This window comes from Curcuma longa, chromosome 1, assembly GCF_044706935.1.
Source record: "Curcuma longa cultivar G26 ecotype Majalengka, Jawa Barat chromosome 1, ITB_CL_G26_1.1, whole genome shotgun sequence".
Classification (NCBI taxonomy): domain Eukaryota; kingdom Viridiplantae; phylum Streptophyta; class Magnoliopsida; order Zingiberales; family Zingiberaceae; genus Curcuma; species Curcuma longa.
Genome location: NC_133861.1, coordinates 22613923 through 22633365, shown reverse-complemented (window position 1 = coordinate 22633365; position 19443 = coordinate 22613923). Strand labels below are relative to the sequence as shown.

At 35.8% G+C, this 19443-nt stretch overlaps 1 protein-coding gene across 1 annotated transcript; it reads left to right on the top strand.

The window, feature by feature from the left end:
- The first annotated feature begins 2709 nt into the window (after positions 1 to 2709).
- Positions 2710 to 18020, top strand: LOC141832213 (uncharacterized). The gene is made up of 13 exons (XM_074719705.1): positions 2710 to 2903; positions 8708 to 8882; positions 9313 to 9396; positions 10158 to 10399; positions 10506 to 10746; positions 10868 to 10947; positions 13359 to 13443; positions 13944 to 14075; positions 14153 to 14266; positions 14703 to 14753; positions 16202 to 16286; positions 17370 to 17420; positions 17528 to 18020. The coding sequence occupies exons 1-13, from the start codon at positions 2722 to 2724 to the stop codon at positions 17614 to 17616; spliced, it is 1611 nt and encodes a 536-aa protein (XP_074575806.1). The 5' UTR covers positions 2710 to 2721; the 3' UTR covers positions 17617 to 18020.
- Positions 18021 to 19443: the final 1423 nt, after the last annotated feature.

Below are 19443 nucleotides of genomic sequence, written 5' to 3'. Positions count from 1 at the left end.
GATAAATGAATCAAGATGAAATCATTTAAAGTTTGATGATCGAAGTAAATGATCCCACCATTTACTAAACTTGTTTATAGCCAGATAAGAATTCATGTGTTGGATTCAGGATTAAACATTGGGAATGTCTTGATCAAAATCTATACGATGTTGATTTGAGATAAACATGCATTTTTTTCGTAAAAAAAATAACATCGTAGCATGTGATTCATACCACATGTGCTAAGACGACAATAGGGGTAGTAGGAGAATGGATCTCTGCTTCTCTACTATGTGAGCCCTGTGAGATTATATGTTGATCTCAACATTTGTCTTAAGTGACTATTTAGCTGTTTACTTGAAATTTTAATCAGGGTCTGCTACTTTAGCATATAAACCTATGACTATGGATGATTCGATCTATGGAACATGACTAGGAAAGCGACTGATTAAAATGAATGGTTGAATCTAAAAAGGAAAGTTAAATATATTTACATCACTTTGAGAATATTCACTGGTCGACCCTTTTCTGTTATGTGTAGAAATGATTGTGAATATTATAGATATGGAACATGCTCTTGACATGATAGTTAAAATGAGAGATTAGAGATGTTCATATTGATGGAAATAAACATTATTTAATCTAGGCAAATGACAAGATATAATAAGTCTAGGAAAATAGTTATGTACCACCAGAAAAGTAATTTATGTGTCATTGGAGAACGACTATGTGTCACTTGGATGATGGTTGTGAGCCATCAAACAAATGACTGTGTGTCATTCAAAAAATGGTTATATACCATTTGAGAAGCGACTAAATTAGGTGTAACAACTTTTCTTAGCATCAATCACTTTATGAGTAGCTATGTAAGGTGTAATAACTTTCTTAGCAATGAATGCTCAATGTACTTGCTGTCGCACGAACCATTTTTCTATGTATGAATTGATTGTTCTTACAGTCTATGTGACTATGCATTTTAGTCTACGTGGCTAGATACCTCTTATGGTCTTTGTGACCATTTACCTTTGTAGCTTCACTTGGACGAGTGGGAGATGTTGGCAGTTTTTATAACCGCCCACCATGTACACCACGGAGTACACGTTCTGCACTACATGGAGGATGCAGCCTCTCCCTATTAAAGGGAGAGGAAAGCCCTGAGAAAGGGGAGCGATCATACCAGTTGTGCGTCCAAGTTAAGCATCGGTGAAGGGAAGAGAGAAACGCTACCGGAGATAAGGAAGAACACCAAATCGAGGATTTGGTTTGTGGAATTTGAGGAGCTTTCCGTTGGTGATTGCTCTTCCGACACAAGCAATTCCAAGCCGGGGTTTTCTCGCTACAACAGGTAAAGAATTACACTCTACACAAACATGCTCGTGAGCTCACGAACCAAAACTGTTAAACTCAAGTTTGGTTCGATAATGTTTTCGATCTTAAAATCAAGCTCGAGTTTGACCCGTTAACTTATTCGAACGAACTCGAATGAACTCAAACAAACTTTTTTCGAATCTAGATCTGAATAGCTCACGAGCAACTTGACTTGTTTACACCCTACTTATGGTTAAGCCATTTAAGATTTTCTTTTTAAAGTTTAGGGGTTGGGTTATAATATTAAGTATAAAATATTTTTCAAAATGAAAAAAATTTAATTGCTCGCGGGCCGTACTTTTTATCGGTGTTCGGAACACTTTTAGACACCTTAAATAAATAAATAAATAAATATATCACTCCCTTTAGTTTAAATATTACTATTTAAATTTTAAATACTAAATTTTAAGTTAAAAAAATAATTATGTGGTGTTCATGGGAGATGTAATAAATAAATAAATAAAACAGTTTTGCCAACTGGATGCGATTAAGCAACTGCTCACCAACTTTTATCCTTAATTAGCTTTAAAACCAAGATTAGACCACATATCCCCGGTTTTGCTTTGCGTGCTGTGGTTTTCACAAAGCCCCTTTCAAAGTTTCAAGTGACTTACTGGAGGATAGATATGAAAGATTGTTCATTTGGAGAGCCGGTGCGCAAATTTGCTTTCTCATCGAACAGCTGGATTCTATACCGACACAAAAATATCAAACCGCCGTCAAGCCAGATATTATTCCGCCACTTTGCACGCCATCAAACAGATTCACGGACAAATAAGCACCGAAGGACTAGAAGTTTCTTTACGTGGCGTGATGCCGTTGGCTCTTTCGATGTCCCACGTCCGATAACGGCCACGTTGTGAGTGGGGCCGCAGAGCGGCTCGCTGCTTCCCGAGCGTTGGATCGTCATCGCAGGGCCAAGGAGTCAGCAGTCAGCCGGCGACGTGAGCTGGAGCCACGATGTTCTCCCGCTTGAGCAAAGGATGAGCCAATATGCACCGTCGGATCGGAAATCGACGGCATAGATGCGCAATGAAGCGGGTCGGGACCCCTCCCATGCCCTCGTTAGTGTGATCCAATCTCGTCGTATTCATTAATAAATAGGGAGGATTCCAGATTAATAAAAAAAAGAACGAAGACGCCAGGATCCTCTGCGGACTCTCGTCTGGTGCGGAACGATCATTCGACGTCCGATTCAAGTTAGTGGTGGTAATCTGACGGATGAGAGGCCTAGTTTAATGGTGCTATGGTAAGACAGCCCGCATAGTGTTTGTGAACAAGAATTAAAATTATAGAAAATGCATAAATAAGAACGGGGAAGGCAGAGAGCGAACTCAGCGCAGGAAGGGGGAGGAGTTCAGAAGGGCAGAGAGATGGAAATGGACCGCGAGGAGAACGGAGGGGCGGCGGCTGGGGGACTGGCGGCGGTAGCGGAGGAGGTGGAGGTTGAGGAAGTCGGCTCGAGCTTGACGATGGAGCGGGTAGCTGCGGCGAAGCAGTTCATCGAGAACCACTACAGGAACCAGACGAAGAACATCCAGGAACGGAAAGAACGGTCAGTATTATCTCTCCATGAGCTCGGTTTTCTTCGCTTGACATCATTGATCTTGAATTCTTATGCTTGAACATGGAATGATCATAGCTTAAGCTGGTCTCATTCTCGCTGGGTGTGCTCGTATTGTCTTTCCTCTCAGGGATGAATTGCTAGTTATTTTATAAATTTTTGATATCTAATTATAAAATTCTTAGCTTGAGCATGACTTTTGATCTCGGTGGGCTTGCCAGAAAGATTCGCCCGTAAATGCTCAGCATTTACAGACGGTATGGTTGAAATTTTGACTTTTAGGAGTTTTAGTTTATGTGCTGGCTAGATTTGAACACTACAATGATTGTTTTATTTATAATTGATATGGTCAGTGGCAGATCCAGGACCTGAGAGGTGCTGGATGCAGAAATTATATAATTTATATTAGAAATTTTAGATGGTTATTTTTTAAAGTGTGACAAAACAATGCTCTTTCCATAGTTTATTTGATGCTAAATACCTATACAATATTAAACTCCACCTTAAAATGGCAGCTGGATGCAACACATTTTCATGATTTAATAGAATCCAATCAAAACTATGAAAGTTCAATGATAAAATCCTCTATCACAAAAATTCCATATAAAAGCATACTAGTTCAATTCCTCAAAACATACTACAAGACGTAGTAACTATATCTAAAGCAACACGCTCACAGTAATGACCCCAAATTCAATTTTGTCCAAATTGTTTCACACACATACATTATAATTGTCCTTGATGACTGAAATCTTTAATGATTATCTTATTAAACATTATCAAATACATTGTTATGGGTTGGTATGCTTTGGTCAAGAAAGTCAAGACTCGATCTAGTTGGTTGCGACCTGTCAAATGCAAGACCCGACCTCGATTGACTAGCTCAGTTCAGTGCCCGCCTCAGCTAGCTCGACTCACCACCTAGCTCAGTCCCACACCCGAGCTCCACACTCTAGCTTGGTGGCGGAGCTCCGACTCGGCTCCTTGATCAACCACCTCTGTGGCCAATTCGACACCTAACCAACCCTGCAACCCACACGGCCAGGCGACCGAGCTCTCCAATCTAGCTCATTGGCCGAGCTCCGACTCGGCGTCCTGACCAACCGACTTCGTGACCCGATCGGTGTCCTACTCGGTGCTCAATTGACTCTGCTCCTGAGTGAATCCGTGATCTCCCGGATGGAGGTCTACTTCTCAGTCAGCTCAGTCTCGCCGAGTTTGCGCTCCCACCCAAGTAACCCCACTCTGTCATCACTACCTCCCTGACTCAGCTTGTTGGACCGCAGCCAAGGCACCCCTTGGCCTCCGTTCTCACCCTCCTTCTTCTCTTTCCAGCTTGATAAGAGCGCCACCATCTTTGAGCAGTTTGTGGGTCTTGCGTGACTCCGTCAGTCTCAGAATCTGGTGTCCGGTGACTCATCCGGAGGTGATCTCAAGCAGGAACATACATCTTTTTTTGTATAAGTAGCTAAGTAATCATTCATCCAATAATCTCCTATTTGATTTCCCGTTTGTTTTTCACTATCTTAATTGCAGAAAAAGATCTCTCCACAGTAGCAGTGACAACAAGGCCAACTTCACAAGCAAATATACCATGAGTAAACTTCATGTTTTTTATCTCGACAATAATGTCATAACGAACTCATCATTTATATGTATGTCAACTATATAAGTCTTAAGTTGATTACCAAGAGCCATCAAATCTATAGGAGAAAATTCACATGGATAACATTGAGCAAGAAACACTAATATTTTGTTATCAAAATTTAGAATGGCATTATCTGGACTAAGACATGCTACACAAAGAAGTAATTTAATATTTTCTTCATCAAACCGATCATTAAACTCTTGAAAGCTGTATATGTAGAACATAATCCTACATGATAATGATCTAAATTAAGAACTTGTTGTGACTTATGCTGTTGTTATTGACACACTTTGTCTACAATTATTACATTAATATTAGGAACTTCAATGTTGTTCCTTGTACGAAAGAAGAGACTTCATCCAATGAGATACTTAGAGACGTTACTTAATGTCATGGCATTTGTATATCTTGATATTTATTTGTAATCTCTAATACATTCTTCAATAGATGGAATGTGAATACAAAATCAATTTAATTGCCTGATTTTTGCACCATGCCAAGGAAACAAGATTTACAGAATATGTCTTCCCGATTCTTTTCTTCTCTTATTTTCTTTCCAAGCAAATAGGACATGAATCCAAACCACTTCCTCTGCTAATACAGTGCATTTGACCTGTGGAGGTTGGTTGAATTACCTTTTACTTGTTTTAACTTTGACAGAACTTCTCTGAAGTGAATCAACTATTACACCAGAAATTTAACTGGCCCCATTTGTCAAATCTTAGTTGATTCAAACCAATGTTGAATAGAGCGGGTTAAGTCCAACTCTTCACTTTGATGCCCTTGCTGTTTCTAGGCCTCAAGGCCATTGTCTAGCAACTAGTGGATGATAACACATGTTTAATTCATGACTTGAAACATTATTCTGTGCTAGTTGATACAAGTGAAACAAGTCATTTTGCTTACCGACTAGCATGCAAAACGGGTCAAGCTAGATTGCGTAGGGGTTTCTTCCATGATTTGTGAATGTTTTGCGAACGTTTTCTGTGAGCAAGAGGGCTTAGAAACTTTTCTTTTGCGATGTCTTGGAACAAATCTGCTCAACTTGCAAACATCTTCTGCCAGTGAAGGGGCTTCAATCTCTGTGGTAACTTGGTAAAGTAACAGAGGACTAGAGGACCATGACAACTAAATATCTCTGGAAGGTTTGGCTCTTGAGCAACTTTGTCTGATTAAGGAAGAAGCTGCAAAAAGCTCCTTCAAATACGTAATTACCTCCTCCTCTTCATCTCCTTCAGTTCCCAATTTGCTACCGGCACTATGTGTGTGACGTATTGAAACTATCTTATTCTAGTTGACCACTGAAACTCTACCTCTGAACATAATTTTAAACCTTGATTCCACAACAATTATCACTTGCTTGAGACTAGAGTTAGTGCCAGAATTTTTACCTGGATGACATTGTTTTATAGTTCTTCACATAATGTTCTCTCTGTCACTGGAAATTGCTTCAAAGTCACAGTAGAGCTTGGGAGAGGCTGAATATTCACATCTGATTGCCTACTGTAATGAGTGTGTGCTTCTAATTGCTATTTCCTTCAGTCTGTATAGGGTTTCTCATTTCTTTTGGCCTTTCAGCAGGAAATTCTTGTTGTCACTTTCATCTATCTCCTGTCTGGAATGCCTAAGGAAATTATGCTATTAAAAATATACTTCAAACCACATATGCTGGATAAAAATACATAAACCTGGATAGCATTTATCTTAAAAAGTAATGGCATTTGCTTTAGGGATGCATGTGCAAGTTTTTGACACTAAAGATCTTTTTCAAATTATTTACTTGAAGGCAGTGATTGAAATGAAAATGAATCATTTTTATGAAAAGCTAGTAATAAATTGAATATTCTAACTCAGCCATGAAAATTAAGAACATCTATGGAGATGATTCTTCATAGCTTTCATTTATGTTTCATCTCAGCATATCCTTAATGAGGGAATGAAGAGGACAAGATTACTCTTGTAAAGTTCTATACAATTCTTGGCCTTGATTTTCTAGCTCCTTTGTTGTTTTTGGTGTTCATTAGAAGTATTAACCATTCCAGCTTCCCCCTCTAGGTCTCACCAAAATTTGAGGACCAAGAGAAGTTGTCTGCTTCAAAAACTTAGGATTATGCTTTGATTGTGACGTTTCTTGTGTCTAAAATCAATACTTGGTGATCCAAGTATGTTGCTAAACATAACTCATTTGACTCCTGAATGAACCAAGAGGCATACCCTTCGTTAGTCATATGAGTCAAGTTAGTTTAAAAGATTGCCAGAAGTACCATTTATAGTGTTTTGATTTCAAGTGGGATTTCCTAGACCTGCAACATGGAGAGAAACCATTCCAAAACTTGATTGAATAGCAGAAATCACAGTCTTGAGGAGCAGGAGTTGCTTAGAACTACACTCAATTATGTAGAAAAAGCAGGGTAGGCATCAGGCATGGAAATATTTCTTTCTATGCCAGATGGAGCACATACATTTTGGCATTGCCAGCCTCCAATGTTGTCTGTCTTGACTTGAGGTTAACAAAGGACAAAAATTCATCAAGCATGAATGACCTGATCATATCATTACTACACTGTCGAACTCCCCAAACAAACGAAATGTTGGCCTGTTCATTCCTGAATATATTTGCTATTTGCATTCGTTGAGTTTATTGAAATGTTTTAATTCAAGTTCCTGAATCAGATTGGAGCATCCCTGAGCACTAGTTCTGTCATTGGTCAATCAAGTAGATATCACTTATATAGTTGTTGACTCATCAGGTTTGAAGGGACGAAAAAAATCACTATGCTGTTGAGTCTAAGTTGGATGCAGAAGGAAACTTAAGCATTTCCATGTAACCTTAGTGTCACACGGGAAGTTGAATTCCTTGTCCATGCATAAATAATCTGCTCTTTCCCAACTCTGCCACATGGGACCAAAGGGTTATTTATGCACTGTGATGGAAACATTGCTCATCTATATAACATTATGATCTGGTGACGAACTTGGGCCATTCAGTTTTTGAACTCATTTGAATGCTTACTAGTGATTCATGCGTAGCCAAATGAGCTTGAATGCTGATGAGCTATTGGATTTTGCTATCTGAAGTTTATTTACCTTTGCTTATGAGAAGTGTCAGTCAGGTGCTTTTGTTTCTTAGGGTGAACGTTGTTAAGCTTGTATTTATCCTTTCTGATCTAACTTTTGTATGAATAAAACATTGTTCAGCTTTTCTCAGTCTATTCTGATTTGGCCATACTTATATTGATGCTAACTATCTTTCTGAACAAGGTTAATGCTAACTATCTTTCTCTTACCTATGTGAAAAATCCTAAATCATTAGTCGTTCGCCTAATTGTAGTTTAAATGAATCCTTTTAAACTTCTCATTGTTAACATATAAATGCTTCTGCATCCTTTTTAGATTTCCAACTTTAACATCTATATAAATTTCAGAACTGTCATATTGCATTTCTGCTTATTAATATTTTAACTCAGTGTAGTTAAACTCCATCCTTTCTGTACCTTCTTGTTCTTAATATAGAAATAATTCTGGATCTGCACAGATTTACCAGCTTCAAAGCCTTTATAAAATTCAGAAACAAAAAGTATCTTTTGTGTGTTGCTTTGTTAAATTTTGTTGATTCAAAGAAGAGTGGGATAACATGGCATTAACTTTTATGATAATGTCTGAAATATATTACAAACTAGATTTTTTTTGTTTCATTGGAGTTATTTTTTAGTTAATATGTTGGGTAAAATATGGCAAATATGCACATTAATAAAGGAAGAAGGAACCAACGAAGAATTGGTTAGCAACGATAAAATTCATTTAAATATAATGAGGATATAGTAGGGGATTGAGCCTAATGACATAGGAGGATCCATATAACCCAACTCCTCTTAGTGGGATAAAGCCTAGTTGTTATTGTTGTTGTTGTATGCTGGGTAAAATATCAAAATCTCCTTCCAAATGTGCCATATCATGTTTTTGCAAATTGTTATTATTCTGTATTCATAAAAAAACGTAAGGATTATTTTCCACTTTTTTTAAAGTTTTCTTTTTTTTTTTAATTACAGGAGTAGTTCAATTGCGTTCCAAAAGTTTTATCCTTTTATGACTTTAAAGAATAAGATTCATCCTTTTGGTGGTTGACGACTTTACTTTTTGAATGCAGCCGTTGGTTCTTGGAGAGACAATTGGCTTCTTCACAGGCTCCTAAGGAGGAGAAAGTCAATTTGTTAAAGGATCTTGAGAGAAAGGAAACAGAGTTTATTAGGCTTAAAAGGCACAAGATCTGTGTTGATGATTTTGAATTGCTAACCATAATTGGACGAGGAGCTTTTGGGGAGGTTTGGATTCATATGTTTCTTTTACAGTTCACAAAAATTTCCCCTCCTTCCCTGTCCTAGTATTAGTATTCCTTTGCATTTGGCGTCATTGGGTTTTTATTTGAAGTAATAAATGACTATGTTTTTGCTAATTGAATATGAATAATGAGTAATAGTAGCCTGACACTTCATGTTCAATCTAATCAAACCATTATATTATTGTTTTTTTTTAACATGAGATTTTGCATCAAGATATTAGCATGAAACAAAAGGTATATTCAATTTGTTGATTTTATGTGTTTCGAGTGCATTTAAATGTCACCAACTTTTTTTATTCCACACCACAAGTCTCTTTTTGATATTTATTAAAACACTAGTAATGCAAACAGTCTGAAAATTAAGCAATTTAGTTTATCTGTTAGTTGTATAATTATCATCTTTTGCACATCAGGTCAGACTCTGTCGGGAGAAGTCCTCCGGGAATATATATGCAATGAAAAAATTGAAGAAATCTGAAATGGTTAGCAGGGGACAGGTAAAATACATTAGATACTTGTACATGTGTTTTTAGCATAATGTTTGTTATGCCTTCACTGATTCTCAGACATTGTAGGGATTTTTGTGGTTTAGTAAATTTTCCCAGAACCTTTAGTATTCTTGCACTATTTTTTACGTGTACTAACTTGTTGAGATTTGACTTTGACATTTTAGTGCTTGAATGATTTTGTCATCTTTATGGAAGTTTATTCTGACCTTCTAAATGCCTCAAATAACCTTATGCATCCCAATTAGCTATTTTGTATAATTGCTAATATCTTCTACCATATTTATTGCCTACTAAATTTCTTCTTGACTGTTTAAAGTGAAACATGTAAAATGTCATCTGCTAAAATTTTTGAGAAAAGCTGCTTGAAATTTTGCTAAAGATGAGCCAGTAACATGTTGTCTATAAGTTTCTAAGAGATCATAATTGAGGCACATTAAAGGTGTCAAGTCGTCGACAGAATATAAGAGTACATCCATGTGTTTGTGTTCGCTTCTTGTTTGGCATAAAGGTGATGCAACTAAAGGATTATAATTGTTTGTTCATTTATGTTCTTTGACCTTTTCCTAAACTATATTGAATTGTTCCAATCATTGTTCTCTGATTGATTTTTTTGAGACAACTCTTTCATTTTTTTTCTTCTGATACTTATTTAAGTTCTGGTACTAAATGACATTGTATGTGTTCTACTTTGGCAATTTGGTTTCTGTTAGATACTTGATTATGATTTATAATGTGATATTGCCTTTTAGGTGGAGCATGTAAGAGCTGAAAGGAACTTGCTAGCTGAAGTAGCTAGCCATCATATTGTCAAACTCTTCTACTCATTTCAAGATACTGAATATCTTTACCTGATCATGGAATATCTTCCTGGAGGAGACATGATGACACTACTCATTAGAGAAGATACCTTGACAGAAAACATGGCTAAATTCTACATTGCTCAGAGTGTTTTGGCCATAGAGTCCATTCATAAACACAATTACATTCACAGGTCAGTGTGTCATGGATGTCAAGTGATCAATTCATCTTTATGGTCTATTCAACTTGTACTATATTTGTTTTGTTGTCAGGATACTAACAGTTTATTTCTTGTTCAGGGACATAAAGCCTGACAATCTTCTCTTGGATAAAGATGGCCACATGAAGCTGTCAGACTTTGGCTTGTGCAAACCGATTGATTGTTCAAAGCTTTCAACATTAAACGAAGATGAACCCATGAGTGATGAGAATCTTCAAGATTCGATGGATATTGATGGTTCGTCTGATACAAATAATGGTAACAGGTGGAGAAGTCCTCATGAACAACTACAGCATTGGCAGATGAACAGGAGAAAACTGGTACTTTAAAATGATTTATCCTCCAGCAGCAAGAAAATCCTTCACAATCACTTTTCTTTACTGAACAAATATTTGTTTATCAAGGTACACATCTAATATAGGAGAGCACTGTTTTTTTTAGGCATTTTCTACAGTTGGAACACCAGACTATATTGCTCCAGAAGTATTATTGAAGAAAGGATATGGCTTAGAGTGTGATTGGTATGCAATTGCCAAAGTGATCCGTGTTCTGTTGGTTATGTTCATTTACCTTTCAAGCTTAATGGAAAATTGCTTAGTTTGGTTTTGAATATTTATGAAAACCAAAACTATAAAGACTTGTGGGTTTTTTCCTATGCTTATGCAGTACTTTTCATTCTTTTTTACAAAGGCATATTTTCATGTATATATATTTTCATTTCTACATTGTTACTATCTACATGTACTTTTAGTGGTTGATTTGAAATAGTGACTGTTGTTGAATGATGTCAAAAATGGCAAGTCATAATGTGTCAATGTTTTAGACTTTTGAGGTAGCCTACATCAATATGTTTCCATGCTTCAGCTCTATTTGAGAAAAATGCAACTTCATAAGGTCTACATAGTTCAGTAAAGCTAAACTATCAGTTGTTGTCATCTAGTGAACATAGAGTCATTCATAAAGAAGAAATAAAAGGAAGAACAGAAAACCATGGGCAGACACAGTTGACATTCAGTTTTAATATGGTTCGTCCAATTTGCCTTCATTCACAGGTGAAATATACATAAGACTATTACACCGTAATGAAGGATACAAATGTGGAGAACTCACTGGAACTCAAATTCCACAAGCATAAAGCACAATCCCAATAATTTATACCCTCACCAGGAAATTTCAGTAGGTTCCTTCTATAGATTCTATTTGCAATTAAAATAGAAAAGTAGATGGCTTGAAAAGGAAATAGAAAACAAATTAAATTTGGTGGATTTCTGACTGTGGGTAGATCACAAATCTGGCAAATATTTGGCAATCCATTTTGAGTCTCATCCTAACAAATGTCCCTGATACGAGATTCAGTGTAGAAATTCTCCAAATAGCCTTAAGGTTAAGTGTTGCACCTGTCCGCGACCACCTTTTGAACTGTCTATAACTATTACTCACACCTGGACTTGTCACAAAGTGAAGTGGATAGTGTAATAGCAATTGATTATTTTCCAATTTTTTGACAGAAAGGATCAGGATCCTTGAACCCTTGGCTATAATACCACTTATTACAAGTATTGTATGGAAAATAGAGCTGCTCAATTGGCAGGGAGACATCATCATGTAGAATCAAAAGATACCAAATATTAATATGACCTGACCAATCAGCCTATGTCTATGGGAGAGGATAGATTAATACTGAAAACATAAAAGCAAGAGGGATACAAACATAGAACAAATTGAAGGTCTCACATTCCACAATGCAGACGTAAGAGTATCTCAGCACTAAACCTTCACAAGAATTTTCATTGCCTTTGCACAGCTCTAAGCCTCACTCAGTTCCCTTCTTTGATTACTATTTCTTGTAAAAAAAAAAAAAAAGTCAATTGCATGAGGAAACAAAATCAAATCAGACTCCGTGGTTCATGGAAGATCACATATTTTGAGAATAATTGCGTACTAATTTTGTGTCACATGCTAGATAGACTATTGACACATTAAGAATCTATTCACATATGGGGAAAAAATCTACAATATTAAAGGACCAATTATTAGCTGCTAACCATTTTGGACATGGTAAATATAACAGAATTTTTAATCTTTTAATAATCCCTTCCTGGAGATGATCCAATGTTGATATTACTATAACAGTATCGTGTATATACTTATCTATTGTGAGTTAACTGTGAAGTTATTCCAATCTTGCCATGTACACATATGTTACATGGACTTGGATACCAGTATCTGATGTGAGTGTAGATCCAAGTGTATGACAAATATTTTTTTATGTAAAATTTACATGTGATGAATAGGAATACGAGTATCTACTCAAAGTTCTGTCCTAGTGATGATGTTTGACATGGCTATTAGTGCGGTAGTTGAATATTCCATATTAGAGATGTGACAAATTTGCTTCAAGTACTAAGCCTTTTTTCATGTATCATAATGGCTTGATTTAATATTCATTTAGTTGTGTTTAATTTAATGAGTTAGATTTACTTTTATGGATGCTATTTAATTTCTCACGAGTTTTCTTTCTTTTTAGGATCAAATAGCATATTATTCACAAACTGTCACACTTATCCTGTTCATATCTGTTTTGTCTATTGTTTTACATTTGAACTGTAATTTTGTGTATTATGAATTTTTCATTATGGAATTTTCTACAGATTGTTCGTGAACAATTTCGTTGTTCTTGTTGTTAAACTGAGTATATTTGGCAATTATGTGGATTTATCTATTGAGTATTTATATTATGGTGCTATATTGGTTCCACCAAGTAATAGCAAAGTTTGTTTTGAAATTATTTTCATTGTGTATTTGTGTGGTACTGTGTTGTATTTGTTTATGCTCTATTGCCTTCTTGAAACCGGTATTCCATACTTATTGATGCGATAGACTGCTTGCGGATAGAGAATTCCTTTTGATTTACTTGTGGAAATAATTGTAGGTGGTCCTTGGGTGCAATATTGTATGAGATGCTGATTGGTTATCCACCATTCTATTCTGATGATCCAATAACTACATGCCGAAAGGTAATCTGAAAAATCTACAATTTGCGGATTAGTTATGATGTAAATCTTCCTTTTCTATGAAATTTGCTAACATCCTTGCACTATCTTAAGCCATAACTAAGATGTGATTCTGAATGTGTTTGAAAAAGGACTATATAGCATGATTTCATGATTCATGTTTGTTAGGAAAATTATTCCACTTAGGATATCATAGTTTGGCCCCTACTACCTATATATAAATGTTATTAATGAGTATAGATGTTTTTAATGAGTACGGAATATCACAAGTACACCCCTATAGTTTCTATACTTACATATGGGTTCACAACACTCGTCTCAACCCCATTCGAATAGACTATAGAAACTCAACTTGTTATAAATATATTCAGCCATGGCTTCTAGTGTCAAGCTGTGCTGGTCAACATTTCCAAATCAAGGATTAGACTGCAATTCAGTTTGAGCTATAATGCTAGTTGCTTTAACTATGAGCAAGCTCCTAATTTCTGCTTTCTTGATTTTAGATTGTGCATTGGCGAACCTATTTAAGATTTCCAGAAGATGCAAGGTTGTCTTCTGAGGCCAAGAGTCTTATTTGTAGATTATTGTGTGACGTTGAGCACAGAATTGGCAGTGGAGGGGCAGATCAAATAAAGGTAAATTTCCATTGTGGAATAGAAATCATCATCCCTGTTTGATTTTTTATAAAGTTCTGGCTAGTTTCTTTTTGCAGGCTCATCCTTGGTTCAAAGATATTATTTGGGACAAACTTTATGAAATGGATGCAGCATTTAAACCTGAAGTTAATGGAGAATTGGACACTCATAATTTCTTGAAGTTTGATGAAGTATGTCTGTTTGCCTTAGTTCTCTTATGTTTTCGTTATGTGTGTGTACCAGATCCCATTCGCTGTATTTCTTTAGCATCTGAAGCTGATTTTACTAGATCAACCAGAAATGCTGCTTGATCACAAATTTCTTTACCCTTTTGAGTTAGTTCAGTGAACCTTACATGATATACAATATCCTTGATTTATTGTACTCTAAGTCTCCATGTTTAGCTTCTACCAATAAATTTTTTATATCGATCTTCTTCAGACTTGTTTCATTGTTGAACTTTCCTTATCACAATCGCCTGCACAGTTCGCTATTGTCATCTGATCATGCTAATGTTTCTCAAAATGATGTTTTTAAAGTGGCTTTTGATGGTAATGTGTTACCAAGTGCTTGTAGTTTTCCATTCTGCCAACTTATCTTTATTCAAATTTTTGGTCTGTTATCCAGTTGGATCATCCTACTCCAGCTAGAACCGGTTCTGGGCCTACAAGGAAGAAGGTATGGACCATTATTATTGATGCATGCAAGATATGCTGATCAGCTAGTTTTTGGTTCACTAAATTGAGTTGGTATTGGATGTATATCGGACTATGCCACTTACAGTTTTACTTTTCATTCATATATAATTATATACTACCATTGCTCAGTAAGAAATGAGGAAAAAGTAGTTGATTCTTGATAGAGTTATTGTAATGAATTTTTGGTCAACCTTGATAGTCACTACCTTGATTGTAGTTTGACTAAACCCTTCTAGGTACCAGACAAATTGGAGTCTATTCTTTCCTGCATTCATCATTTATTTTAGTTTTAACTTTCTGAAACTTTTCATTCAAGCTGTGGCACTTGATTTAATACTTCCTAGAATTATTTCATTTAGAAATAGATGGAATGGTTTAATTTTTTTTTGTTGCTACCACATGATAAATTTCTACAATGGTTGTTGTAATTGCAAATGCAATTGTGTGAAATCATTGTATAAGCTATTTTCTTATGTGCTTCTATTTTAAAAGCTCATAATGCATTACTATCTAAACATTGTTGACCCATGCTGTCCGATTCGGGCGTTTTTACCACTTTGAATATGGGACCAACATCGAAACTCTGTCAACATGCTTATGCACGCTGTACCATACGAGATTCTCGTGGAACATCTGTGCCTGCCGCAGACACAAAACAAGACAGAAGGAAAATTAATAACGCAGGAGGGGTGACGGTTTATAAAAGCTTAGATTGAAGATCTTACCAGCAGCGAGCATTGACGACAGGCTATTGGGCGACGAGCAGCAGGGAACGACAGCGATGATGGCAAGAGGTGTCAGACTCTTCTTCGGAGTAGCAATGAACCAAGTAAGAAATTTAAAGACAGGAGGCAGTTGTTGGCGATCGTCGACCAATCACTGAATCATGGTGGGGAAGGAAAAGTGAGAGCGGCAGCTGTGGCGAAATTGCCATAAACCTAAAACTTATAAGTTTAATTAATTAAAAGATTATATATATATATATATATATATATATATATATATATATATATATATAATCAAGTATTAAATAAAACATATATATCATTATAATTAATACTAATATATAAGTCCTTATGGTCCGTGTCTGTAGCTATGTCTGTATCAAGTATTAATTAAAACATATTTATCGGTATTGGCAATTCATTATATGCCATTTTGGGAACATCAAAATTCTTATAGCCTGTGTATGTAGCCATATCTTTTCTTCCACCATAGGTAGAAGCTTGAGAAATTGTGGTGAAAGTAGAACCTTCTACAGACATATAAGTCCACTTGTTTTTGTAGCTTTCATGTGGCTACAGCATAATATGCTTCGTTCACAATATTCCATGATTGTGTATTTGATTACTTGCTCTTGGGGTTTGTTGATTTTTAGGAGCGTTGTTCACCTGCTAACTAGTTCTCATTACACATGTTTTGCTACAGACATTTCTAAAACCTGAAGATTTTAGCTTTGTTGGATATACTTACAAGAACTTCGATGCTGTCAAAGGGTTACATAAATGCCTTGGTACGAAATATTGATTTTATGATAAAAATATCACCATAAGTTTCTATTTTTTTTAGTACAACATCAATCTTGTCGCCAATATATCTTCAATTTTTTGTATTGCTTATTTGTTACACTGCTGCACCTTGAATAGGTTTGTTATCTTCTGCCTGTAGATATCTTATGAGATGTGTTATTTGTGAAACAGTTTTAGATGGAACAGAAAGAAGACAAATATGTATATATATATAGTCTCAAACTAGAGCAGTAGAGCTAATATGAGGGAAACTTCATATGATTGACTCCAAACAGTTGGAGCACCTAACCTAACGATTGCTGTTTTTAGTATTTTTAAACAGCAAATTAGAGAAGCTAGTCAAATAACAGCAAGTTGATCACTTTTTTCTTCTGACAACCATAGTTGATATTTGGTCAATACAGCACTTGATTTTTCAAATAAATAAAAAGTAATCGTTTTTTTTTGTTTTTTGCATAAATCCGTAGGTTTGGAAGACACGAAGTCTTCTCTCATATTGTATATTCAATTTAAGGTGCTAGGTTTTGTTGCTAACTTGGAATTAGTTGTTTCAATGTGATCGGTGTACTGTATGTCAGTACAAAATGGTATCAGTCCGAGTTGTTGCTGCTGTTTTCATGCCATTTCTGTTTCAAGCTTTAGCTTAAGGTAAGATGTTTCAGACCATTTCAGGACAAACTAGTATTTAACCTTGATCCAGTATATGGTTGTCTCATGCGCCCCACATGCTAGACGACATTGCACTTTGCTTCTCTTCTACAGACATCTTATCTTCAAGTAACCTATCAAAGAAAAATGCAATGCACACTACTTACCTGAAATTTGTGATCCCTCAAAACTCTGTACCCAGCGCATGAGATCATGCAAACTATGCAAGGTCAACTACTTTGAGACTGGAACTTCGGTCTCCCTACTTGCAAAGGAGATACTAGGATCGATGTTTAGTGGTGGATGCAGGATTAAATTGCTGTTTTAGTTAATCTCAATGGCTCTTTATTTTGGTTCCTAGTTTTCTAGCATCTTTCTTTTCTTAATATGGCAACTAAATCTCTGTTAACTATGAGCAGATACGAGGAGGAGTATGTCACCTAGGAGGCCATCACTGGACACTATATTTGGTAAGTTCTTTTCAGCTTTGCCCTACTGATTCACTGTCTGATTTCATGCACTGATTCCACTAGACATGTTCTATATATTAATAGCATACTTCTGTTTCTATCATCAGGCAACTCGGTAATGAATGGTGCAACGAAATCAAATGGAGGGCAATCCGATGTGGACATGATTTCCTTAGGCGACGCTATGACTCCATAGCTTATAAATTTGTCATCCGGACTCTCCCTATCACTTGCCTGCTTATTTTATGGCAGGTCTGTCTGATTACCTAGTCCTGATACTCAATTGGCGTTTCGTAGTAGCATCGTCGGCTTTTAGTTATACAGCAGTGCACGAATGATGTCGGTTAAAGCAAGTGACCTGTGTGGCATTCAAGGTCCATCCTGCCATTATTTGGGTTTAGGTGCATTTGTCCTGGCTGCCCAGGTCAGCAGAGATCATGCTTTCTCTTGCGGCAGTTCTCAATATGGTTTTCGCCTTGAAGTCACTCCCTCAGCTCACCAATATAACAGTTGTTTGATTTGCGTCGCTAAACTTTTGTTTTGCAATGGTGTGTTTTGATGAACAAAGTGTTCAATGAGATGCCCGATTTTGCCTACATTTGTTCTATGCTTTTGGCACTATTGCTTCATGGATTCATTCTGTAGTCGAGGCTCTGATGGGTTATGGCTATGGCGTATGAGAGAGCCAATGAAGTTATCGTGAATTTCTGTTAAACTTAACAAGCTTCTGAATCAAGTGAAATTGTAAACAAAATTTATTAAATAATCTTTTGAATTTTTCTATATATTTTATACTGAGATTTGAAAAGAAGTTGGATGTTAGAATATTACAGCACCCAAGAAGATGAGATTGGAGAGGAGGATGCATGAGTTTGGCTGAGTAGGGATTTATGAAGCTCACATGGTGAACGAGTTCCTCAAGAGCATCTAAATGAGTTCTGTCTCATCAACTTTCCATTTAATTGGACGATTGATGAAATAATTTAAATAAATTAAATTAAAATTTTATTAATTTATTTTAAGATGAATTTTGATGGATCGATCCATCTAAGTCTAACGACTTGTGTGGTTCGATTTATGGATTTGGATTGGTTGAATTGAAAAAATTTATTTATTTATTTAAAATTTAAAATTAAAATAAAAAATTTAATGAACTAATAGAATTGATCCGTCTAAATCATAATTTAAATTTAAAATTTTTAACTTAATATATTTAAATTATAATTTTAATTTAAATTTTTTTATTTTTTATTTTTTTTAATAGATTTATTAAATTAATCTGTTTAATTCGTAATTTGTGATGAATTTAATTAGATTAAAAAAATTGTAATGCGTTAAATTGGTGGATCGGTCTGTAGGCATATCTTTGACGTGTTAATCTACTCCGGCCCGTTTGACAATCTATCACGTTCTTTGATGTTCCAAGTTTCTCATTGCCAGCGTTGCATCTCATTTTCCACATCTTGTGCCTTTTTTTGTAGGAGTGTAAATGAGCCAAGCTGCTTACGAACTATTCGAGTCTTGATTTGAAAAAAAAATTATTTGAGTTCATTCGATTAAGTTAACGAGTCGAGTTCGAGCCTGATTTCAAGTTCGAAAATATTATCGAACTGAGCTCGAGCGTAATAGTATTTGGTTCGTGAGCTTGCGAAATATTTGTTTAAATGCTCGTGAACATGTTTGTTTAAAGACGCACGAACGTGTTTGTTAAAAGACTCGCAAATGTGTATATATATATATGAAATGAATTATAAATATTATATATTAATGAGTCAAACTCGAACTAAATTCGTTTAACTTTTAAACGAGTTATTTTCGAACTGAGTTTGAATTAACCTCATTTAACTTTTAAACGAATTATTTTTCAATCGAGTTGGAGCTGTGCGTGAACTATTTAATTTCATCATGAACCAAGCTTAAACTTAAGAATTAAAATTTGAATCAAACTCGAGCCGAATTCGAGCTTAGAGAAAATAAATCAAGCTCAAAGTTGAACCTTTTAATGTTTGAATTGGTTCGGTTC